General features: G+C 49.9%; 1 protein-coding gene across 3 annotated transcripts; it reads right to left on the bottom strand.

Moving 5' to 3' along the window:
* Positions 1-10,779: 10,779 nt before the first annotated feature.
* On the bottom strand, positions 10,780-25,619 carry SPRY4 (sprouty RTK signaling antagonist 4). Of its 3 annotated transcripts, none has more exons than XM_070414714.1 (2): positions 25,438-25,619; positions 10,780-16,955 (listed from the first exon to the last, which is right to left on the bottom strand). In XM_070414714.1, the coding sequence occupies exon 2, from the start codon at positions 15,366-15,368 to the stop codon at positions 14,349-14,351; it is 1,020 nt and encodes a 339-aa protein (XP_070270815.1). In that variant the 5' UTR covers positions 15,369-16,955; positions 25,438-25,619; the 3' UTR covers positions 10,780-14,348. The 3 variants fall into 3 exon arrangements, with proteins under 3 accessions (XP_070270815.1, XP_070270817.1, XP_070270816.1); XM_070414716.1 differs by having other exon boundaries at positions 10,780-15,295; XM_070414715.1 differs by lacking the exon at positions 25,438-25,619 and adding an exon at positions 24,494-24,569.
* Positions 25,620-26,219: the final 600 nt, after the last annotated feature.

Here is a 26,219-nt window from a genome sequence, read left to right as displayed (position 1 = left end):
ATAATTTTATGGTTGGGTCACAACATGAGGTACTGTATTTAAAGGGCCAGAAGGTTGAGAACCACTGCTCTAGACCCTGCACAGAAAGCAGTGAATAAATCTGCCCTTGACGGAGAAAGACAGATAGCAAATAAGCCAATAAACACATGTGTACATCACTGCAAATTAAAATCTGTGCAGTGAAGGAAAAGACCTGGATGACAACAGAGACAGCCCGTGAAGGCCTCCCTGAGAGCTGAGAGGAGTGAGCCTGGCTTAAGGGGTGAAAGAGGGTCTCAGCAGGAGCCAGAGGCTCTGCAGGGCTCGGAGAAGCAGGAGGGGCTTTTTAGCTGACGTTGGGGCTGGAGGCAGGGCAACAAGATGACGGTGGGAGAGGTGGGCAGGGTCTTTTGGACTTTGGTAAGGAGTTTGACTTTCAATCTAAGTCCAATGAAAGGAAACTGGAGATTCTTACACATTTACTCTAAGAACCTTTTTATTTTGAAATAATTTTAGGTTTACATTAAAGTGTTGCCAAGATAGTACAGAGATTCCATATATTTTTCAACCTGTGGGTTGCGACCCCTTTGGTGGTCAAACGACCCTTTCACAGGGGTCGCCTAAGACCATCCTAATGTTAACATCTTACAACAGCACATTTATCAAGACTAGAAAATTAGCATTGGTACAATACTACACAGACTTTATTCAGATTTCACCAGTTTTTCCACCCCATTGCCTTTGGTCGCCTCAGTCTTTCCTAGTGTGTGACAGTTTCTCAGTCTTGACTCGTTTTTCATGCCTTGACATTTTTGAAGATACTGGTTGGGTATTTGGTCAACTGTCCCTCAATTTGGCATTATCTGCTGTTTTCTCATCATTTGATTAAGGCTATGAATTTGGGGGAAGAATAGGAGAGGTGATATGACCTTCTCATCGCAGGATTTCAGGGAGTATATGATATCAATGTGACCTATACAGGTGCTGTTTAACCTTGATTATTTGGTCACTGAGGAGTCTGCCAGATTTCTCCACTATAAAATTTCTATTTTCTCCTCTTCCATACTCTATTCTTCGGAAGTCTCTAAATTCAGTCTACACTTAAGGGGAGGGAGAAGATGGAGGGTTTTAAAAGGGCAGTGGTAAGACGGGACTGGATAAATAAATGATGGTCACGATAGAATATACTTCTCTCAGTAGTGCAGTCTTGCAGCTGATGGCCAGGGAAAGCTGTGTATCTTCAAGACATGATAGTCTTTCCTGTTCCCTCCTGTTTATTTTTGCGATCATCTTTGAGGTGAATGCCACACATCAAGGATTTTGCTCTAACTCAGAGATGTGCCACCTGGCAGGTCTTCTGGGGAAAGAGAGGAATTTCCTGTGCCCCCCAGTAATGGCCCCATCAGGCTTCCCTGGTGCAGCCTTACCTTGGCCCCGCCTTTCTTTGGCACCATCACACACACACACACTCCTGTGTTTGACCACCAGCCTCCATAGGCAAGGCAAACAGAAGTGTATGTTGGCTGTGGTCCAGGTGAGGTTTGTGGCTGGATTTGGAGAACGAAGCATATGACAAGGGGAGGTGATAAGGCCATAAAATGCAATGCCATTCAACACGAGCAATTAAAAAGAGAAAGTGGAACTATAGAGATGGAAGAAAGTCCATGTACATTGTTGAGTGAAAATACTTTTGCAGAACAGCTTTGGGCAGGTTGATCTCATGCATTCCATAGTGACCATCACTTATTTATCCAGTCTCTGGCACATAATAGATGCTCACTATGTGTTAATTGAATGAATGGTGTAAACCCAAATGTGAAACGGAAGCTGGGAATATGGTGGGGAGTTTACTTTTTTTCTTCTGTTTTCCTTTTTGCAAGAGTCATGTTATTTTCTAAAAAGATAATTCAACTTTTGAAAATATTTTTTAAGCACTGCCTGGGTAGCTCAGTTGGTCAGAAAGCATCTTCCTGATATACCAAGGTTGTGAGTTTGATCCCTGTTCAGGGCACATACAAGAAGCAACCAATGAATACATGAATAAGTAGAAATAACAAGCTGATGTTCCTCTCATCCTCTCTCTCAAATCAATATTTTTTAAAGGTTAAAAAAAATAGAAAATATATTTTTTAAAAATTTAGTACTACCTTGATTCTTTTTCCTAAACTTGATCAATAATTGCTGGGAGCCGGTCCATCCTTGCTGTTTCAAGGGACCTGGCATATATGGCGTACTGTTCTTAATATGTTTGCTCACCTTCTTGGCGCTATGTGTTTTAACCAAGGTCACCTCTCCGAGAAAGGTTGTTTTCCCAGGTAGGAATTTTCCCCTGAAGTTAGGGAGGGAATAAAACCCCTTAACTAAGTGCCAGGCGGGTAGTTAATCACTTTAACTACAAACAATCATGCTTGAGCTACATAACCTTTACTCCCTGGAATGGAGATAAGAAACGCCCTAACCTTTGTAATAGAAATTGACAGGATTAAAATCAACTGGTATAAATACAGATGTAACAAGACAACAGGAGAGAGAAACAAGACAGAACCTAGAGACAGGACTTGGCTGGAGATCCTAGACAGAACCTAGGGACAGAACCTAGAAACAGAACCTAGACACAGAACCTAGCGAGAGAAACTGGCTGAAGAACCTAGAGACAGAACCTAGAGACAGGACTTGGCTGGAGAACCTGGACAGAACCTAGAGACAGAACCTAGCAAGAAAACATGGCAAGAGAACCTGACTAGAACCTGGCGACAGAACCTGACTGGAGATCCGGGCTAGAACCTGGCTGGAGAACCTGAACAGAACCTGACTACAGAACTTGGCAAGAGAACCTACCAGAACTTGGCTGGAGATCCAAACCAGAACTTGGCCAGAACTTCCGCTGGAGTTCCAAACCAGAACTTTGCTGGAGATCCTGACCAGAACTTGGCTGGAGTTCCTGGCTAGGCTGCTGATCAACTGAACGCTGTCTTCGTGTCATTCCTTCTTCGCCGACTCCGTCCACACCTTTGGGGACCCCTGGACCTGCTGGGGTTGGACCCCAACAAATAATAATTCTTATGCTGGCCTACTCTAAGTGGTGAATGTTCAATACTGACAATATATGTTTCTGGTAACCATACATGTTCTGGAGGGCCAGCAGAGACAAATGGCATAAATTCCTAAAACTACCTTCCTTTTTTCTCCTTGGGGGTGTTCCGTCACAGGCAAGTGGAAAAGGGAGCTGAGGACTAGGAATTTGCTAGATTCAGTTTTGCAAACTACTGCCCCGAAGACCTGCACAGTCCATGAGCGATGATACTACAGGGATGCAGCCAGGGCTTCTAGCTCAGGCCTCCCCACACATGCCAACCATCCCCTCAATTGGCTGGCCACACCTCTTTCCAGTGACTGTTGGTGGATGCATGGGTCAGGAAAAAAGGGATTTTGAAGTCAGGCCTGCCCAACCTTGGGCATATGACTTTACATTCTAGACCCTTAGTTTCTTCATCTGTAAAATGGGGGCAATGAAAGTACTGACAGAGTGAGGATTGAAGGAACTAGTGGGTAAAACGCACTTGGTTGGCATTATGCCTGGCATGTGATACTCTGTGTGTCATACGAGATAGAGGCTGGTCCTATTATTCATACCACTAGAGGCCTGGTGCATGAAAATTCAGGCACTGGAGGGGGGGGGCCCTCAGCCTGGCCTGCTCCCTCTCACAGTCCTGGAGGCCTCAGGGGAGGGAGGCAACCGGCGATCAGGGGAAGGCGACGCCCCATCACACCTCTGCTGCGGCCACTGCCAGCAGTGCAAGCCTCAGCAGGCCCTGGTTACCTGAGCCTTGACGGCCCTGGGCGGCTGGGCAGCCGCCATCAGAGGCTTGCCTGCGCCTCGGGCCGGCCCTGGGTGGCTGGGGGGCTGTGGGGACTGGGGGACTCTTTGAGATTGTGGCAGTCAATTAGCATATTCCCTCCTTATTGGCTGTGGGTGCCGCCATCTTTGTGACAATGTGAGGGTCAATTAGCATATTCTCTTTATGGGCTGTGGGTGCTGCAATATTTTGTGATGACATGAGGGTCAATTAGCATATTCCTCTTTATCAGCTAGGGTTATAATTATGTAGTGAAAATACTACATCCCCTCAATGGCTAGCTTTGAGACAGAAATAAAGTCTGAGCACTTATCCATTCCTCTTTGGCTCTCCTCTCAGTATATCATTAATTCATTAATACATTTAACAAATATTTATTGACTGCCATGTATATGCCAGGTGCTGTGCTGAAGCTTCCCAGCAGGTGTGGAGTTATCAAAATACTCATCCCCGGATGCTCAGGGCTGTGTGAGTGGCATGGGGAGGGAGTGCCCAGTGACCTTGCTGGTTTACCCCAGTGGACAGTGTCTAAGTGCTTTGTGACAAAAGCCAGGCAGCACTGAAGTCATGAACAAGAGGTCAGCTCTGTGCCCTCACAAAGCTCATTCTCTAGTGGGGGACAGGCTGTGAACAAGTAAACAGGTCACCAAACCCCTGCCTATTGCAGGAGTATAAGGAAGGAACCACGTAAAGATCAGAGAGAACACCAAGATGAGACTGGGGCGGCGGGGGGAGGGGGGGGGCGGGTTACTGGTAGCATCATTGATGTCACTTTTGGGGAATTTTTTTTTTTTGTAGGAAACACTATAGATTGGCTCATAAATGCTTGAAAACTATAGTTTCCCAGAGAGACACAAAACCTGGCTCCTGTTTTTGGCTTTGTAGCTAACCTGTTGTGACCGCAGACAAGCCACCATTCTCAGGGTCTCACATCCATATAATGAGGGTGGATGGATTGGACCAGTGGTTTTTAACATTTTGGGAGAGTCACATACTCCTCTGAGAATCTCGACAGTGTCTCTCAGACATAAACACAGAAATGTATCTATAATGCCAAAGGGCTCCCTTTAAACCCCTGCAAATCCTAGGTGAAGGAACTGCAGGCTTCCATGACCTCAGGTGTCCTTCCTGGGATTATGACTGAGTGACAGGCTTGCAGGGTGAGCATAGTTAGGAAATCTAGATGGGGGTTGTGGCATCGTGTTTTGGGTTAAACTGCTCAAGGCCAATCAGCCCTGGTCAGTGTGGCTTGGTTGGTTGAGAGTTGTCCTGTGTGCCAAAAGGTCACTGGTTCAATTCCCAGTCAGGGTGGCAATCGATTGATATCTCTCTCTCTCTCTCTCTCTCATTAAAAACATATTGTTTTAAAAAAAGAAGGTCAATAAGATTTGATACAAGTCAATATCAGCAGTAGAGAGCCAGGCAGGTTATATATATGTATTTAAAGGGACATTGCCCAGCCAGATTGACTCAGTTGGTTGTCATTCTGTGCACTGAAAAGTTGCCAATTCAATCCCCAGGTGGGGAGTATACAGAAGGCAATGAATTGGTTTCTCTCTCTCTCTCTCTCCCCCCCTCCCCCGCCCCATCTTCTAAGTATATCCTTGGGTGAGGGTTGAAAAATAAATTAAAATTAAAAAAAGAGACATCAATTGCAAACATAGTGATTAATGTCAGCTAGTACTCAGCCCAGGGGAAGAGGAGAGGATGCTGTGGGAATTGAGGGGACCCTGCCCAGTGTGAAAAGGGCAGCTGCCAGTCAGCTCTAGCCATTGGCTGCCATGGAGAAGGGGGGACCAGGAGGGCAAGTCTATTTTTCAAGAGAAGTTTCAGATCTGGGTTTGGAAACCTCTTTTCAAATGATGACAACCAATAGTTTTTGAAAACGCTGTGGGCCAACAGTTTGACTTGCCTACATGGTCCAGTCCTCGGGGCTGCAGTAGACTGGATAGCATCATTGAGGCGGAGAGGAGAGGAGACCCAAGTTCTAATCTCTGCTCTTCCGTAGGAGCCAGGTTTTCATCTCTAAGATACTAGCAACATTTATCATTGCTGTGCGCAGCACTATCTAATCCTCCAACTGTTAGAGGGGCAGTGAGTCTCCCAGGGTCACACTAGTGGAGGAAGCAGAGCAGGGACTGAGCAGTGGGGCTGTAAGGCTCAGTGCTTCCTACCACATTGCCCTAAGAGGAGTGTGGAAGTGGCAGTCACTGCTCAGAGAGCCCCAAGGCTCTAGGAACTGGCCCCACCTGGGTGGACACTAGTTCTCTAAGCCAGTTAGATCCTGGCATCTCAGAGCTTTAGAGATCCCAGGCTGGATGGAGCATTGCCTGGAAAATGTTCAAGCAATAGCCTGGGGGGTTGGAAGAAGCACGGCTTGGTGGTCTCAGCCCCAAACCCCGCTGCCTTCCCTTTCCACTCTGGATGCTTTGGTCCATGCCCATCCACCTAATCTAAAGATGAACGTGGTTTTGCCCTGGAAACCTTCGACCTTCACCCTTCACTTGTAACTCTCCCCACCTACCCATGGAGACCACCTTTATATTACCTGGGGCCACTTCCAGCCCCCTCTCCCCTGTAAGATTCTTGCCCCTGACCACCGCAGCCTATAAATTCCATAGATCTGGGGAAGCAATCTTGATTGTGAAGGAAATCAGGCAAGCTGGTCAAGAGCAGTGTTGTGTGGTAATGGAAAACCCTTCCTTCTTGAGATCAGCTTGAGAATGGGGCCTCGCTATTTTACTTTATACAGGGCGCTGTGGTGTGGTGGTTAGACCTGGATTCAAGTTCTATTTCGATTAGTCTCTGTAATCTTGGTTAAAGATCATCTATTCTACTGACTTCTATAGAATCGCAGGTGGCAAGGAAACCTCTTCCTGGGGCCACAGGAAAGCATCCCAGGGGAAGAGATATCTGAATGGGGTCTGAAAGTTAGAATAGGACCTTAGCATGCAGTGCAAGCTTTATGTGGGCCTCCCAGTCTACCACTCATCAGCTGTGTGGCCTTAGGCAAGCGACTTAACCGCTCTGAGTCTGCTTCCTCATCTGTAAAATGAGATTGATTATATCAACCTACTTTGATGGTTTTCAAGATTGTAAATGGTAATACAGAGTCTTTACTTACAAGCCACAGCTATGGTAATGATTTCATAAAGCCACTTGACCTCTGTTACCCTGGGAAGGCTTCCATGAAGATGGCAGGTATTCCAACGATTGATTTCAATTAGAGCATCGTTTGGAACTTCATCTATTCTCTTGCTTTATGGATGATGGATTTTTTTGTTCAGGGTCTGAAGCCACTCCCTCCCCCTCACTGTGCCCAATGGGAAGGCAGCCAGTCATTTATGGGAGTATCTTCGGGTTCAGGAAAGAAAGAGGCCAGACCTAAGGGAGAAGGGAACAGGGAGGGTTCCAAACCTTGCATCAGTTAAATGTTAATATAGGTGTCGGCATAGGAAGTGTCTTCTAATGACAGAAGGAAGCGAGGGAGTTTTTCAATCATCTCCTGCTTAACAGATACAGATGTATTCATAATTATCCCTTGCCTCGGGCCTCGAGGCCCAGGTGGGCTCCAGAAGGCCTGTGTTCCTGCCAGACAAGAGTCCTTAAAGAACATCATGTAGACAATTGGAATGCCATTTATCGTGCAAAACACAATAAAACCCTGAGCTCTCTTCCTGTCTCAGAGACCCATAAATTATGAAAATTATACCTGCCCTAGGCCATGGACATATTGTTTTATTAAAGTTCCGATGAATAAACTTATGGCTCTTAAAAATGTCCTCTCGGCTTTCATCTGGCATACACCTCCAGCACGGGGCTGTCTGCCGGGGTTCATTTGATTAGTTCACAAATGTTCCTTGGAAAGTTGAGCTCATTTCAAGTTGTAGGTTCAGCAGGCTGGAGGGGCCGGCTGGGGAGCTGCGGGAGTGCTTGGGGCCTCCTGGCCAGATGACAGAGTTGCTAGGGGGTTCTAGTTGTTTGCCATTAAGCTGGGACCCCTCTCCCCAACCATCCTTTTTTTGTGGGATGAGCGCCAGGCTTGTGGTGCCCTCACGATATAGGGCAGTGATGGCGAACCTATGACACGCGTGTCAGAGGTGACACGCAAACTCATTTTTTTGGTTGATTTTTCTTTGTTAAATGGCATTTAAATATATAAAATAAATATCAAAAATATGTCTTTGTTTTACTATGGTTGAAAATATCAAAAAATTTCTATATGTGACACGGCACCAGAGTTAAGTTAGGGTTTTTCAAAATGCTGACACGCCGAGCTCAAAAGATTCGCCATCACTGGTATAGGGGAAGTGTGGTTGTGGATGTGGAGAGCTTTGATTTCTGCTTCCCCCTTATTTTAAATTCAATCACCTGGGAGTCATTTTTAGTCCATCCTATGCTTCTTCCCCAAATTGCAACGCTAAAACCTTCAGCTCCGTTCTTCCTGCCTAGCCCTCAACCATGTATTAGACATGTTACTTCTCTGAGCCCGTTTCTGCACCTCTAAGAGGGCACAATGGTATCTGACGTGTGTGTTTGGTACCTGGCAAAAGGAAGCTGTTCCTCAAAGGCTAACCACTCTCATCACCCAAAAGCCATTTTATAACTGGGAGCTGAGAGGACCGGGCCGGTCCAGGAGCGACAGGAAGGCAATATGTGCAATGTTCTCTGGACACTGCTTTTTCCTATAAACAAGCACACATTCATTCAGCTCCCCTTTCCCCAGAGCGTTTGGATGGGTGAGACTCTGAGCACCCAACTCCCTGTATAGGTTTCTGTTATTTTTAATCTCCAAACACCAGAAACAAAGTAAAACCAGAGGCACCTACTCATCAGGACACCAAAGACTGAATGAAAGCCTGGTATTCAGTGGTTTCCCACACTATCCTAGTGTAGGAATCTCTTCATTAGCTAAAATGGCGTTAAGAGATGAAGCAATTACCATTAATTTTTTTAAAATATATTTTTATTGATTTCAGAGAGGAAGAGAGAGGGAGAGAGATAAACATCCATGATGAGAGAGAATCATGGATCGGCTGCCTCCTGCACGCCCCCCACTGGGGATCGAGCCCACAACCTGGGCATGTGCCCTGACCGGAATTGAACCTGGGACCTTTCAGTTCGCAGGCCGACGCTCTATCCACTGAGCCAAACCGGCTAGGGCTATATAGAAAAAATTTTGAGCATTCTCAGCCCCAAAATATAACCTACCAAATCATGCCAAATATGCTTACTTATGTCCCGTTTTACACCAAGTGCAACACTCTTAGGTGCTCTCTGAGACTTTTCTGATACCTTGGGACACATCTTACTAATGATGCACAAAACAAATCAAGGTAAAGTACAGAGGCTCAACGCTATGGCAACTTGCCCTGACCGGTCTGCCTAGTGGTTAAAGTGGTGGCCGTCAGACCAAAGGGTCGCAGGTTTGATTCCCAGTCAAGGGCATGTATCTCAGCTGCAGGCTTGCTCCCGGATCCTGTCCGGACTTGTGTGTGAGGTAACCAATAGATGTTTCTCTCTCCCTCACCCTCCCCTACCACTCTCTAAAAAAATCAATAGAAAAAACAGCCTCGTTCCTTTTCTCTGGATACTGGCTTGGGTGAGGATTTTTTAAAAGCTAAGGTAACTTAATGCTGAGATGCTGACTGTAGTTCCTGGGGGAGCTTGGCGGCCCCACTCTCGCCGCTCCATACTTTTCCCGCTGCTCAGGGATAGGCCGCCTCTATCAGCTCACTCACTGCAAAACAAATGCTGAACACTATTCTATTCACTTTTTGCCTTTTTTTCATAAAAGCAAAAAAAACCCTTATTTCTTTTGGTTAGCCAAAACAGGTATTGTTTACAGAGTGCAAAAAGGGTTACCTGTAACTGGAGCTGAGCCAATGAAAAAGGAAAGCATCTTTAGGTGCCAGTTACTTACCTGGTCAGCAAAGCGAGGTATCAGCGCCCTCACTAATTTCCCTTCACCCGTCCTGTGGGAATGGGACAAGCCACATGGTCCGGCCCAGAGGGAGGCCGGCCCCCAATCTTTATTCAAAGACCACATTGAGGAAGAACATCCTGTGTGTCTTCTTGGGCAGTGGCCAGGGGATCGTTGGAAATGGGCTCGGATGTCTTGAAGAGGAACCCAAGGCTTTCACAAAGAATTGGAAGACACCGTAACTGGTGACCTCAGAGAAACAAAGAACTGGACCCAGGGCTCCTGACCTCCTCTCCCCATTGTTACTTATCTGACCCCACTTATTGGTTAAAAAAAAAAAAAAAAAAAGTCTTTACTGCTCAGTTCCTTTTCATTCAGAAAACAAGAGGCGTGTGTTCACATGTTCAAAATAAAAGCCCTACTTTCATCGTGATTGGCATATGAATTAAAAGTAATGAAAAAAGTTCCCCCAGCCACATAACCTCAGAAGGGGCGGGGACTCTACCAAGTTTGAGTATACCTGGGGGTGGAGGTGCATCAGGAGGCAAGATATTCAGTGGATGAAGTTAGAGGTCAAAGTGACTTGTTTTGTACAATATCTATCAAGAAAACCACCAAGGGCTTTTCTGTTTGTCTTCTTAAAGCATGTGTGTGCATGAAAATCTATTAGGGGGGCACCAGCACATTCAAGCCGCAGAATTTTTGTACACTGGGCAGGGCAGGCCATCCTTCCCCACCTCCACCACTTCCTACTTTGAATTTTGCTGTCTGTCTGTTACAAATACTCGCCCGTGGGGGGAAGCTTCCTCCAGGGGTGCGAGGGACGCCCCAGCCAGGACCCCTTTGTGTCCCTTTGTTCTGCCAGAGCGTGGAGACACAGTCCCATCTGGTGAGTATTCTTCGACAAACAGGGGCCTTGCTGGGCGAGATGCAGGGGCACGAACATACAAACACACGAGAAACGACAGTCCTGTGTATATTTAACAATATATATTTATATATATTTTCTAAATCAGTACATTCAGTTTTAACTTGTTTTTTCTTCACAAACAGAAGAACTCTTACAATAGTAGACTTTCTAAAATAAATACTATTAAAATAGAGCTTCAAAATAAATATTCTATACAAAGGGGACCTTCTGTGGTAACTTTGTTGTGGGGTGAGAAGGGGCTACAGTGAGGGGGGGGAGTAAGTCAGAAGTGCGGTGGGATGGGAACCTCGGACAGCTTTCCTGTTTGTAACAGGAAACCAAACTGCGGCAGTGAGAAGCGAAAGCGAGATCAGACACCACATGGAGTTACCCACAGCAAGAATGGCAGCGCAGGAATTGTCATCAACCGTCACAGTAAGCAGGGCATGAAAATGCTTACCGAAGGCAGGAGCCGGAAGGCCGGGGGTGTGGGCGGGACGCCCTAGGGAACGGAATTGTACAGTGCGAAGTGGTGCTGCCCGCACCCCGCTGGGTGTTCCTAGGGCAGCATGGGAGAACATGGAGCTTGAAGGTGACAAGCTTCCAGGTGCTGGTCCCAACCAACACTTTTCGTGTTGTGCCACCTTGGACAAGTCACTGTCTATCTAGGTCTCCCTCGATGCACAGCGGGGACCCACGCAGACTTCAGAACGCTGAAAGGCCTAGGCAAGCCAGGTGGTCATCTGTCAGGAGGAACTGGTCTCCGCCTCCTTCCAGCTGTCGAAGCCTTGGCTGTGCAGTCATGGACCTGAGAGGGCTTTGCTGTCCTAGACGTTTCCCAGGGCGCCTGCTGGAGCGTTGGGCTTCCTCAAACCGCCCTTGGGGTGGGGAGAGCACCAAGGCCCCCTAGGACGAGTGTCCTGGACTCAGGCTTGTGCCCCCACCTCCAGGCAGAACCACCACCCTCTCCAGGTTGAAGAGACGTGGAAACCAGCTGGCATTTCTCAAAAAAGATCAAGACGAGGACTAATTCAGTCAAGCAAGCCACTGGTGACAGGAAACACTATCAGCCGGAGCGGCCCCAGGAATGTGTCCTTTTACTGAGAGCTGGGTCCCTTGGTGGCTCCTGACTGGCCCACAGCAAGCCAGTTTTCTTGTGTTTGTTTTTCCAAGAAGCCGAGAAAAAACATGCTGAGGGACTGCAATGCAACAGAACTGGGTGGGGGACCGGGCTGTCCGCTCCTTCCCTCCCCCCTCCGGGAGCACACAGGACACCGAGAGCTCTGCAGACACCCACCTAGCAGGTTAAATGCAAACTAAAGAGTAAGCCAAAACAGGGGAGAAAAAAGGAAAAAGAAAACCAAAAATCCAGAAAAATCTGTTTATAACTATGTACACAAAAAGTCAGGGTTCAGGAGGCTGTTTGCCAGAAACAGGGTCTATGTAGAGAGAGGGTGGGTGGGGTAGGTGTGTGTGTATACACAGCTTATATAAATCAATTCTCCACAGAACGGGTGTGCAGAACACCATCACCAAAGTGCAACTTGCCACCGGGTCAAGTTTCCCATGGAGACATCTGAGAGAGGGGCTCGGGGAACATTCCGAGGCCTTCCCAAGAGTGGAGGTGTGCCCTCTCGTTTTAGGGGTAACCTATTCTGAGGAAAACACCTCCAGTCTTCAGTACACGTCTGATACATTCAATTAGCGTAAGTGGTTGGCTGAATGTGTTTTTTCCCTACCATCCCCTCCATTTGTGCAAGAACATCCATACATCCATCACGACTGTGGCACGGGTAGCTACGTGAATCAGCCAATGAAAACGCAGATGCAGTATTTCCTATTTGCCTTTTACAAGCTAGCAAATGTTATATAAATAAAGCCTTTTAAAAATAATAAGACCCTCCCCTCCTCTCCGCCCATCAATAAATACCTATGGTTACAATTAACTTATTCTAAAGTCATAAGATGTTACTACTAGTCTTCAAGGGGGAGGGGAAGTTCTCGAGAAGTGCTGGGTGCACCCAATCACAGCTACGTGCCTCCTCGCATCCTTCCTGGAGGCAGCTTGTGTTCCTCCAGGACAAACTGGAAATGCCACAAGCGCTCTACACCTAGTGCACTTCCAGTTTCCCCTGGGGTGGCTTTTCTGACCCAGGCCACTTCCTCTTGTGGGGGAGGGTAGAGGGGGGGACACACAAAATACCACATGAAGCAAGAACCCCGCACAACACTAGGGAGAAGGACCAGACACTACAGCGTCTGCATGCAACAAGTACCTACCCACTGGACGTGCTGCACTTTCCGAGTTCTTTAGCACCTTGAGAGAAAGAGTTGCTACGTCTTGGGGGGCTGTTGGGAGGGGGTGGCGTGGCCATGCACAGAAGCAGGGCTCAACCCCAAGAAGCCCCTGGAGAATCTTCCCCCCACCCGCATTCTTCTGACTCCCCCACCAGGGCTTCCTAACACTAAAATAGACTCTTCTTTTCCATCCTCTGTCTATTTACATTAAAGATACAGACACATCACTGTACATAAAAGGCTATGACAGCAAGCAGCAGAATCAGAAGAGAAGAAACCGGCTCCCATCTCGGCTCCACTGTCCCTCTGCCAACGCGAGGTGCTGTCTCTCTTCTTTGCTGTTAAAATCCTCTTCTTGGTGGGGAGGGGGGTTGTGTTCCTTAAGGTTGCTCGCCCCCCCAGATTTTGAAATCAGCCCTTCCTGGGGGTGGCCCAAAAGGAAGCAAGTGTTTGATTATTATTTTCTAAAACACCGTTAGCATCTGGTTTAATGACTCTATAAAAACACAATGACCGGGTCCAGAGACCACAGCCTCAGACTCATTGGCAAAATGGTATTTGGTCTTGCATTTGCCGCCCTGGGCTTCTCAACCCATCAAGTTTCTGGGAAGGATCTGGGTGGAGAGAACTCAGGACAAGAAGCAGGCAGGCGAGTCTGTGACTCAGTAAGAACCGCAGGACGGTGTTAAGAGCGCAACAACCCCACGAGGGATGGAGCTGGAAGGGAGAGGTGCTCTGTGTAGTGGCTCCTGAATCCATCCGAGGCTCCGGGAGACAGAGAGAGGGAGCGAGGCCTGGACTCGCGGGCCAACCTCTCTTCTCGAGGGCTCCCAAGTATATACAACAGGGACTGCCAGGCAGGGTCCACACCTTCCCCAGGATGTCAGGCAAGCCGTGGGGTCGGGGAGGAGAAAAGATACAGCCATCAAGACTGCACGGTTATCTTCAAAGGTCCCTTGGCCACTCTGTTACGGGTTCCTCCCAGGCAGCTAAAAAGAATGGGAAAGAGGGGGGAGGCAGGGAGGGAGGAGGGAGAACTGGGAAGGCAGTCAAGCAGCTGCAACTTCCGGCTATGTGGCCACATCTGTCTTCTGGAAAAGAAGAATCCTCCCCCCACCACCCCGAAGCACACCATGCCCCTGCCGCTGTCTGCTTCACACCAAGTTCCAGGACCCGCAAAAAACCCACAGCGCTGCTTCTTCCGCTTGGGGAAGACAGTGGGTGAGGGGGGGGGGGGGGGGGTCTCTGTTTCTTCCGAAGCTGGGGTGGCAGCCTGGCAAGGTCACCTCTGATGCCAGAACCTCTGGCCTCGCTGCAGTCTTCTCAGGTGTCAGGAGGGAACCCAGTTCCCAGGGGAGCGCGAGGAGCTTCGACCCAAATGTCAGAAAGGCTTGTCGGGTCTGCTGGCCTGGGCGTCGCCAGCGGCCGCCTTGCAGATGACGCTGTTCGTGTGCTTGCAGCGGCAGCCGGGGCGGCGCAGGCGGTCGTAGCCGCGCTGGGCCAGCTTCACGCAGCCGGTGGCGGGCAGGTAGCAGAGCAGGCAGGGCAGCACCAGGGAGAGGGCGCCCATGAAGGACCAGCGGGCGCAGCAGTTGGAGCGGGAGCAGGAGCAGGGGTGGTCGGCGCAGGAGCCCTCATCGTCCTCGTTGGTGCAGTGGTAGAAGACCCCTTGCACCAGGCACATGCAGGTGCCGTAGTTGACCAGGGTCTGGGCGGAGCACAGGCACTCCTGGTTGCAGACCCAGCACGAGGGCAACGTCCGGGGCGCCGCGCACTCCTTGCACTTGCACTTCCCGCAGGCCTCGCACAGCAGGAAGTGCTTGTCCAGCTCGGGAGGCGCTGCGGGCCCCTTGAGGTCCAGCGGCTTGCAGTGGATGGCCTTGGGCTGGATGCGCACAGCCCTCGGGGAGGCCTGGTCAGCCACGGGGGGTGGCGCCATGTGGTCTAAGAGCCGCTGGTCGGAGGACGTGCTGCTGCTGCTGCTCACGGAGCTGGGGCGGCCACTGAAGGAGATCCAGTGGTGGGTGATGTCCTGGTCACAGCGGGCAGGCGTGGAGGCCGGCTCCGGGGCCCCACCCCGGGTCCGCTTGGGGCCGGTGGGGGGCGCCAGGCCAGGGTTGTCGATGTAGTCGTTCTCCACGTGGCTGGTCTTCATCTGGTCGATGGGGAGGATGGTGAGTGGGTGCTGGAGCCGGCTGTGGGGCACGCGGCTGTCGAGAAGAGGCTGGACCATGACTGAGCTGGGAGTCAAGGGGGCGGTCTGTGGGATCGGGGGCTCCATGGGGCTGGAGGTCCTGGACAGCACTGAGAAACAGGCTTCTAGGGGCCCTGGGGGTGGGGGGAGGAAGAGAGAATGGATTCCAGGCATCAGTGTTTGGCCTGTTAATACCCCCATCCCCATCAGGTGCTTGGGAGCCCAAATGAAATGGGAACAGATTTCCTTTGGTGGAATCTCCAGAATTACGGCTTAGATGATTAATAATGACAACAACAGTAATGGTAAGTGGTAGGAATTACACTTGCTTAGCTCTTAACAAGTACCATGAATATCAAGTCACTGACTCTTCGCAATAACCTTGAAACATACCTACGATTATTATCCCTGTTCTAGCCACAGGGAACTAATGTTCAAAGTAATTGGTCCACAGTCGCACAAAACGATCAGTAGCAGAACCAGGACTCAAACCTGAGTTCATTCTTGTAGTCCCTGCGAACCATGCTCCTCATTTAAGACAGATCGCTCGATGGCGATCAACACAGGCTCTGGAATCAGATCCCAGTTCGAATCCTCCCTTCTGTGCCTAACAGTGTTGCCACGAATGAGGTTCTTGAACCTCCATGCCTTAGTTTTGCCAACTGTAAAATGGGTTCCCGTGAGGATTACATGAGAAAATGGACATCCAGTCCCTAACATCTTGCCTGGCATACAGAGCAAGTGCTCCGTAATTTATCATCATCCCAGAGCGCAACAGTGTGGATTTCCTGAACACTGTTGAGCACAACGAGCCAAGCATTGTGCTGAGGATGTGGTGACCACGAGAGAGACAGCCCCTGTGTGCTCCCGTCAGGTTTATCAGCTGGATAAACACAAGCCTTTATTTCAGTCACAAGAGAAGGAAGGGCCGTATCTGATGCCTGCACGTCCAGGATATTAACTTATTACCAGCACTTCTAAGAGCAGCAACCTCCAGCGGCTAATAACCCATGGGTAGGTGAGCTTCTGACAACTTGGATGGGAAATCCTCTCCAGGGGCACTCACATCGCCCATTTCCAAGTGCTGAGCTGAACATTCAGCCTAAATGCTATTTACTAGAATAGCTAAGCCAACCCTGGACCAGTTTCTAATTTCACTGAGAGAGTGCAATTTTAAGTTGGAATCCTGCCAGAGATTCAACTGCAGGGCCTGACACGGAACCCCAGGAAGTCACTTAAATCAAAGAGCGGAAACGGCTTGGTTCAAATTTAGAAAGTGCACATTGTTTTCTATTAGAAGTGCCATTTCCTCGCCTGCTGACCTTTACATTCGGAATTCGGCTGGAGATCAATTTAAAGAAATAGCAGCAGAAGGCCAAGACCTCTGCCCAAGGGGACATGATTTGGAATCCAAGAGAAAGATTAGACTCTGGGAAGATTCCACTGGGGGTGGGGGGTGGGGGGTGGGAGACAAAACAGGGTGTACAGATAGAAGGGAGATATAATCATCTTTAAAAAAAGGGGTGGGTGGGTCACTGGAGTAATGTGTTACGGGTGGGGTTTCGGGAAATGCTTTTTCAAGATGCTAATGATGTTCTAATTAGGAGAGCAGATCCTGCGCCTCAGCTGTTAGGTTCATCTTCTCTCAAAGGTGATGCCTATGAGGGGATGTGGATGGATAGGTTTCCACTTCCCCACACGGCTCCAGGCTTGGGACACAGTCGTTCCATCGCAATATTCCAATTACAGGAGAATGACACCTTGCCCGGATGACTCATCCATACTTCTCAATGTCTATAGTAAGGAATGAAGAGGAGATAAGAAAGGCATTCAGGGCAACTCAGCATTGTATTTCCCCTTCTTGGGAACAGTGGTTTGATCAACAATGGTTCAATGGTCAGGGAAGGGCTTCCTTAGACGTGTTCCAGCCCGTCTGAAGTAAAGAGCTAGCTCTAGATGCAAAGTTCACAAAGGGGATGGGATGAAAGGGAGCTTACCCACAGGCTTCTCATCTGTGCATCATCTATACTGCCAAATGCAAGGGGGGAAAAAAAGCCTTTTCTACAAGGTTCAGTGCTCAGTCAACTGATCTTTCCCGTTCGCATAGGGCATGAACTGCTGGCTTAGCTCCCACTGTCTGCCTACGTAAAAGATGCTGGTATTTCTGTGCATGGTTTCTCCCATCTTGGAGAGTCTGCCTCCTGCCTCCATGTTCTCTCCCGATGAAAAGAGAGCATCATCTTCAAACGGGAGACTTCGTCATGGCAGTCGGCCCTAAGTGCCTGGCAGGTCTGCCAACCAAGTAGTCATTTGCCAAGGCGGCCTCCTGTGGTCAGGGCTGGATGGGGGGATGGCAAATAAGCATCTATGGAGAGTTTTCCAAGGATCAGGTTGGCCCTGGGGGGTGGGGGGAACTTCAGGGAATGCTCACCTCAGCCCACTTACCCTTTGCAGGGGTTCCAAAGCCTTGCCTCTAGAATAAATGGGTTTGGGATCAACAGAAGAGGGTTAGGAGCCCCACGTCCTTTGCTTGGAGGAAAAGGTGATGAGGCGTAAGAATGGAAAATGCTGACAGGGGCACAGGATGAGACTCTCTGGAGCCAGCCAAGAGGTGCCTCAGCTAGAACCCCCACCCCAGACAAAGACAACTCGATTCCCTTATTCCAGAAGCTCAGGTCACGAATACTCAGGGTCCTGCCGACAAAATGTCAGTGGTGGCTTGAAGGCTGTATTGCCCCATGTCATTGGGCTTTGGTCTCTTAGAAGCAGGATTGGGACTTGCCATGCTGTGAGAAGGAGGGGTACGCCCTCCCCAAGCAGATGATCCACTCTCCTTTCCCCAATTCTAGTCCTGGGGTTCTTTAAAAACAACCATTTTCTGCCCTAACTGGTTTGGCTCAGTAGATAAGAGCCCTGGCCTGCGGACTGAGGGTCCCGGGTTTGATTCCGGTCAAGGAGACATGCCCAGATTGCAGGCTTGATCCCATGCAGGAGGCAGCCAATCAATGATTCTCTCTCATCATTGATGTTTTCTTCTCTCTCTTTCCCTCTCCCTTCCTCTCTGAAATCAATGAAAATATATTTAAAAAACACACAAAGAAAACAACCATTTTCTGTGGATGAAGCAAAAGGCACGAGCAATGCTCAGAGATTTTAACAGGTTCTGTCTGTAATCAGAAGATAGATTCACTAAAAAAGTCCCATGGAAAAGTCCCACCAGGAAGCCAGGATGGGAGCAGGGCCTGCAGGGAATGGAGATATTGGCATTTAGAAGGCTCCCATCACCTTCCAGAGGCAGCTGTCAACATCTGGGCCTGCATTTAGGGCCAGACATGGGGGTGGAGCTTGGTCCACAATGACTCAGCTCTCTTGGGACAGGCTGCATGCAAGATGGCTCCAGCAGGCATATTCTAAAATGTATCTTCCCTGAAATCCAAAACACTAATTCAAAAAGACATACGCACCCCTATAGTCACTGCAGCATTATTTACAATAGCCAAGATATGGAAGCAACCTCAGTGTTCATTGACAGACAAATGGGTAAAGATATGGTGCATGTGTACAGTGGAATATTACTCAGCCATAAAAAAGAATGCAATCTTACAATTGTGACAACATGGATGGACCTAGAAGGTATAAGTGAAATAAGTCAGACTAAAACAGGTACCATATGATTTCATTTATATGTGGAATCTAAAAAAACAAAATAAATGAAGAAACAAAACAAACTCATATTCAAAGAACAAATTGACAGTTGCCAGATGGGAGGGAGGGTTGTCTGAAAAAAGTGGAAGAGATTTAAAATATAAATTGTCAGTTATAAAACCAGTCACAGGAATGTAAAGTACGGCATAGGGAATATAGTCAATAATATTGTAATGACTATATATGGTATCCGATGGTACCAGACTTACCAGGGTGATCCCTTTGTAAGGTACACAAATGTTTAATCACTATGTTGTACACCTGAAACTAACTGTAATTAAAAAAAAACAAAATCTTTAAAAACAAAATATTTTTTTCTAATTAAAAAAATGAAACACAACTTTCCTATCATAACCCAGATACAGGATTCCTTCTGGCCACTAGCTAGCTCAGCAAAAACGACCTGCTGGCTAAGCAGCTGCAGGGCTCACACCTTCTCAGGCCTCACGGCCTCCCCTCCCCATTAGCAGGGACCTCCACAGGAGGGCTGAATTCATTTGGCTGACAAAGAAAAACAACTTCCGGAACTGCCAGTTTGATAAACCCCTCAGCACAGCTAAATGAAGTCTCAAAAAAAACAACAACCTCCCTCCCCCCCCCCCCCCCCCCCCCGCGAAAAACAACCCAATCCTCAATTGGTTTAGAAGATCAATCTCTACTCCCAGGACACACCCACCCTCCAGAGTCTAAGCAAGGCTGAGGCTGATGAACTTTAAGTGCAGTTTAATATGTACTCTGCTTCCCCTGCAAGGAAGGAAGGATTTATAATATAAATAGGAGGAGGCTTTGCCTCGTTTAGGCTGTTTGGAAGACTTGATGGCCAATTTGGAAGACTATGGACAGAGAAACAAAGCCAGCGCTCCACTTAGAGAAGCACCTCTACTGAGTTTTAGGTGGTGGGCCTATGGATTAGCATGAGGAAAGAAAACTTTCACTCCACTCCAACCTTCTAATAATAATAATAATAATTATGGAAGCAGCTAATATTTATGAAACATTTCTGGGTGTTAGGCTCTGTGATAAGCCCACGATGATTTTCCCACTCAATCCTCACCAGCACCTTGGAGGATCACTCCCATTTTGCTGAGGAAGAAGTGGAAGAAAAAAGGGCCATAGAGCTGGCAAGGGACCAGGGAAGGGCTCAACCCCAGAGAGCAGAAGCTCCAGACATTGCAACGTCAGCCCTGACTTACAGTAGTAACTTCTGGTTATTCATGGAAAAGCATGAAAGCGCCAATCATTTTCACAGCCATGAACTCTACCAGTCTCCCCAGGCGGCCACCAGCCCTTGGGGAATGACATCAGGCCATCAGCGGGCTTTTAAGCAAACCAGCAGGGAAATGAAGCCAATGCAGGCTGACATGAGCCTGGCCCCCAGGTAGGGGGAAATTTTCAGTGTGGCAAGTGGAGGCTGGGGGTTTGAAATCTGCCATGAAAAGAAGGCTCAGAGCTCAATTATTACCTTCACTTCCAATTCTGTTTTCTTTGTTATCCCTTCTGTCACCTCACTGCCTCTCCCCCAGTTTACTAAGTGTTTTTATTTTTAGTTTTCTTAAAAAGTTGAATGGTCTCACTTGTAGGACCCTCAACCACCAAGGAGCCCCTAAGAGGAAACCCAGGAATGGGAGGGAATCCCCTCTCCTCCAACCTATAAAGCTGAACTTAAGGGTCCCTAGGGCTGTTCGTGGAGGGTGCATCCTGGCCCAGGGCTGTGGAGAAGGGAAAGAGCAGCCAGGGTCGGAGGAAGCCAGAAAAACAGAGTCCTAGCAGACTGAACCGGCAGGAGATTGGAAAGCCCAGAGCACACAGCCCTATACTTGCAGCTTGGCCGTCTGTGAGCCTGACACTGCTTTTAGTACCTGTGGGGAGGGGCTGAGCCTCAGGCCCCCAGGAACCGGCAGAGCATGTTAAATGTCATGCTGGCACCACCCACCCACCCCTTCCCCTTGACTTATCCTGGGGAGAGGAGTTGGGAAATACTAGGAAAAGGCTGAAAACTACAGGTCAGTTAGAGACAAACTGGAAGAGGCTCTGAATGAATGGGCAGTTTCTGCACTGCCCATTCAGTCTCAGCAGGTTCTTTCAGGGAAGGTTGTTTAACCCTTTCACAGCTCAGAAAAAAAGGTCTCTAGTCTGCCAGAGAGCCCGCCCACCACTGTCCACCACTATTGCTTGGTTCTTTGTGACAACAACCCAGTTTAGTTAATTAAGTTCCAACCAAATAATGACTTATTGCTTCAAAAAGACTTTAAAGAGGAGGGGGAGGAAACCCAGGGACTTGGCTGCCCTCCGCCCTACTGAGGAAGACAATCTCCGCAGCTTTGCTGAGAATGGCCTGGTTGAGAGAAAAAAGCATTTAGGCAGCTGGATCTGTCTGAGAATCCTTGCTCTCCGCCCTACCTCCCACTCCAGCACCGACACTAGGGAGCTCACCTCTGGCCACAATCTGTTAGATATCACAAAAGAAAACAGCTGCTTTTCATCACTTGGTCCCATCACTGGCTATCGGTTCCCAACCCTCTTCTCTTCCTCTTCCACAACCAATCAGCTGAGCTGCAAAGGCCCTACGCCAGGAGGAGTGAGAGAGAGAGAGGTCTTGTACTTTGGCTCTGGGCTATTCTAATTGGCTTCAAATTTCAGCTTCAATCTATTACCCCCATAATTGTTGTCTGCTCAGATCCCCTTAAAGAGGGATTAGAAGTCAAGAGTCAGAGAAGAATGGGGCTAGAAGAAGTCTGTTAACACTGGAACAATTGGCCCACATCAAAGTGTGTGTGTGTGGGGGGGGGGGGGGGGGGTGTGCAGAAACCTAGACCCCCCAGGGCTCCCTCTTACTGAGGCCCGAGATCTTTTTATCTTACCACCTCCGGGAACAGATGAACTGACCATAATTGATTTTTAGCTTACTCCTGGGATGGGGCAGGAAGTGACCCAGCCAGAAAAAGACTACCTGACGAGGGAAACCACTCTTCTGCAAATGGCCACCTGCCCCTGAAGGGCCTCTTCCCTCCTCCACCAGATCCAGCACATCTGTGCTCCCTCCCCAGTGCCCTTGCTTCCTCCACGACCGTCCTTGGAAAGAACAATCGTGATCACAGCTGAACGGTGGAGCTCCTTAAGCCCAGCCACATGTCCCGGATACAACCACAGCCTTGTCAGCTGTCCGGATCTGCAGGGTGGCCCCAGACCAGAGAGCCAAGAATATGCCGCCTCTTACATCACGCAACACCCCACACCTCCTGTGTAGGAAGGGGGCCCCTTCCACTAGGGGCCCAGTAGTAACGAATAGCACAGCACAGTCCCAGCCTGCACACTTGCTAGCTGCTCTGCTGACCCTGGCCCCGCGGGAGGAGTTCTTCCTCCCCGTTCTGCAGATGGGAGACTAAGGCGCGAGCTAAGCAGGTTTCTTGGCCACCATCTGCTCTGACCCAGCCCCCAGCTTGGTCTGGAAGGAGTGAAACAGTTTTCAGTATGTTGCTCTATCACCTTCTTTCTCTGGCTCTTTGGAAAAAGCAAAAATCTGTCCCAATGAGTCATTGCTTTCCCTTCTGTCAAGGAGATCCAGGTTGGCCAAGGGATGGAACCTTCTCCACTCCTGCCATTCTCCTTCCCTATCTATATCCCAGATCCAAATGTTCAACCAGATCCAGGTTTGTGCAAGAATCCTTACCCCAAGTTTTCCTCACAAGGGAACTTCTACATCAGAAGGGACCCATGGCAGGCACTGTGGGTTCAGAACCAACTGAGTGCCGTGGGTGCCATCACTGTCTGAGAACGTGGAGTTTCTTCTCTGAAGAGAGGGAGGGGGCTCCTTGCTAAGCCTCCTTGGTACCAACACCCAGGACCTACACAAATGGATGGTTTGGGGGGGCCCAGAACTGGGGGCTGGAAGATGTCACACCAAAGGGCTTTCAGCGACAGGAACTGGAAGAGAAATCCCCATATAAGATGCCAAAGTATTAAGCCTTAGAGTAGCACCCCTCAAGGGCCACTTCCGGTGTGTGTGCACACGCGCGTGCGCGCAGGCTAATGGGTTTTTTCTGCCCTTAATTTTTAAGTCACTGACTACCAAATTTTGCACTGAAAGGCTGCCTTTATTTGTTATTCAAATCAGTGAAAAACTCTGCACTGTGGGGTTTACCAGAATGGTGTGTGTGTGTGTTGCTGGTGGTGGTGAGTAAAGTGTATGACCTGGACAGAGGGTGCAATTCCAAAGAGCTTCATCTGTGTACCTATTCTGGAAGGATGAAAAAAATGATATGAGAGCTCCAAATGGTCACCATCCCCACTCTCTGCCCTGCTTTAGCCAGGAATCATTTTATTCTGTGTGTCCTGCCTCCTCCCACCAAGCCCAACCAAAGCTTGGAGACCTTACCCTTCCACAGGCTAATCTGGAAAAGGCCGTGGGAATGAGGAGAGCATTTACACTCCACACAAAGGGGATGACTCCTGAGCTCAGAATCTAAAAAGGAAGATAACCAAGAGATATCTTTAAAGTGTTCCTCTCCCTAGCTGACCAACACGTGTCCATCACGATTTCAAAAATCCGCCTCCAAAAAGCCCCCTACCCAGTACTGGCCACGCAGCTCAGTGGGTCAGTGTGTGCACTGCTCACATGAGGATTCGCCTGGAGCCTGCTGGCAAGTGAGGACCCTCCCAAGGGCTGGGGAAGAGGAAATTCAATTTCACACAGGACATGTCTACTACTTCTTTCCCACCATTCTGGAGAGAGAGAGAAAGAGAGAGAGAGAGATGCAGAGGCCGGCAACTACAGACCTCCCTTTCCTAGTCTGCCCCACACCCACACACGAAAGGGAAAAAAAGCTGAAAATTTCAGATGTTTATGCTCCATTCCTGTGAAGATCCAGAGAACTCTAAACATTGTGAAATCACCAGTGCAATATTGGGTAGGGCCTCAGGCCAGACCGAGCTCATTAAGAGATTGATAAACCCAGACTTCCTAGAGGCTCTGGGCCTCCAGCTTACAACCTTGTATTTCCAAGAGGCTCATCAGAGAGACTGGAGAGCCTTGGTCAGCTAACCAGACAGACATGCACTTGCTCCCTCCCCTCCCCAAACTGGAGAGAATCAACGCCACAGATTTGGAAGCAGGAAAGAGGGGCTTCTCTACTGAGTCTGGCCACTCCACTGAACCCCACGCCTTTCCTTTCAGCACTAACCATGCTGGAGTGGGGGTGGGAGGGGGCTCCCACAGCCTCCATAGGCCATAAGGCTGCCTCCTGCCCTCACCCAGGCCTGGCAATATGGATGCCCATCCAACAGCTCTCAGCTCTCCCCTCTCCCCACCATCCAGCCCCTCCAGCCCAGTACCTTCTCCTCCCATTGGTTGCAACCATTGCTTCCAAGCCATGCAACCATTTTCTGCCTCTCTTGCCTCCTCTACCCACAACCCCCAGCCCCCAATCAAAGAGAATTGAGAAACCGTCTTCTTGCACAAGAACAGCTACTGTCTAACTGCTTTTTGATCGTCTGCATAGAGGGGGAACTGGGCACAGCCCGGGCCCCAGTGATGGAGCCAAGCTCCAGCTGCCCTGGCTGGCCAAACCCGCCCTCGCCCCCCTTCACTGACCCGTGGCCTTGGCGGCTCGGGTTTTTTCAGAACGTACCGTCTCTATCCTTCTCTCTTCTCAGTGATGTCAAGCTGGTACCACCAAGAAGGAAGGGGCAAAGCGGGAGCCTTATCTCTCCTACGCACGCAACCTCTTCCTCCAGCTCCCACACGCCCGGCGTTATGTAAACGCACCTACAGCCCCAGAGCGGCCTGGGGGCCTCGGGGCCTGGCACAGTTCGGTGCCCAGGGATAGGGAGGCACGAGGAGGCCGAGGAGCCTCAGGCCCTGCAGAGGCCGGGAAAAGGACAGGCAACTAACTGCAAGGCAGTTGCACAGCATAAAATGCGGCAGCAGAGCAAAGGTCAGACGGTGAGGCACCGCCTCGCCAAAGAGAGGGAGCAGAAATGCCCAGTCCCGAGCCAGCCCGGCGCTGACCATCGAGGGGAGAGGCAGAAGGGGAGAAAAGCCAGTCCGTCATGACTCCGAAGGGGAAAGAAAAGCCTACGTCGAGCATAGGCCGCTGCGGCGGGCTCTGGAGATCTACGGCAGAGCTGGCACCATGGGCACCGAGCCCGGGGTGGGCGAGCCGCCCAGGGCGAGGGCGCCCGCCGGACTCAAAAGGTGGCTCCTTACGTAGCCTAGAGTCTCCCGTTCCAGCGCCCGAGGCGGGTGGTGGCAGGAGGAAAGAGGCCAGGCCAGAGGCAAACTCCCGGGGCACGCATGGGGCTTCCCGAGTCAGAGTAGGGGGAAGCCGGGCTTGGTAATGTCCTGGGTTGGAAACGCCGGTGCCAGGCTGTGAATACCCTCCGCGCCGTGCCGGCCCAGCCCAGGGCGTCCAGGAGCTGCGGCGCACCGCAGCGACTCAAGGAGGCGCAGGGAGAGGGAAGGAACACTGAGGCGCGCCTAGAAATAGCGCACCATTTGCCCCAGCCCAAAGGGGAGTCGCGTCGCGGCTCAGAGTGGGTCAGTTTCGGATTCCGAAACCGGCCAGGGACTTACTTTGAGGAGCCGCAGAATCACAAGCATTGCTTCACGTCTGTGCAAATCCCCTAACCCGAGCGGGTCAGAAGCCACTGTCCTCGCAGACGCCGGCAGAAGGAACCGGCACGGCTTCCTGCGCTCGGCAGCGCCAGCTCCGCGCTGTCAGCTTCTCTCGCAGCCTCCGCGGCGATGTTGCAACCACTGCCTGGGAAAATGGCTTTTTTATGAATGGGAGGGAAGGGAGCGCCAGTGCGCACGCGCGTCGTTCGCGATTCTATGAATGGGTGGGCACAAGAGACCCCCGCGCGCGCATGCGCCGAGCTCCTTTTTTTCTTTTCTTTTTTTTTTATGAATGGGGGGCCGGAAAAGAACTTAACCCGTGATTGTTGGGGCTGGCTCTCGCTCCTCCAGGGGCCGTCGTTCTTTTACAAAGACGGGTAGAGGTTGTTGTTGCCCCCCGCCTTTTTTTTTTAAATGAATGGAGGGCGGCGGTGACTGCTGCAGCTGGCTCAGCTGCGCGGGCTGTGCCCCCTCCCAGCCTGCGAGAGGAGGTAAAGGCCACCTTCAAGCCAATGCGGGCCTGGGCTGGAACCGTCAGTTTCGCTGGCGGGGGTGGGGGGTTGGAGGGGAGGGCGGGGGCGGCCTCTGGATCCTAGGCGGAGAGCTGGGCGGGGGAGGACACACCTCAATTTAGGGATCTCTACCCGCTTCAGGCAGTCGTGGGGGCGGGGAACGGGAAGACCCCTGCTGGGGACCCTTCTCTTTCTCTAGACCAGCGGCGTCGGAGGAGGGGTCTTGAA

Source organism: Myotis yumanensis, unplaced genomic scaffold (genome assembly GCF_028538775.1).
Source record: "Myotis yumanensis isolate MYYU_CA2020_CCGP unplaced genomic scaffold, mMyoYum1.0.hap1 SCAF_5, whole genome shotgun sequence".
Classification (NCBI taxonomy): Eukaryota; Metazoa; Chordata; class Mammalia; order Chiroptera; family Vespertilionidae; genus Myotis; species Myotis yumanensis.
The sequence above is the reverse complement of the archived record's forward strand: the minus strand, read 5'-3'. Positions and strand labels throughout refer to the sequence as shown.

Bases quoted from the DNA above. Each gene is read 5' to 3' on its own strand.
- SPRY4 (XM_070414714.1), bottom strand. From the start codon at position 15,368: ATGGGGATGGGGGTATTAACAGGCCAAACACTGATGCCTGGAATCCAT.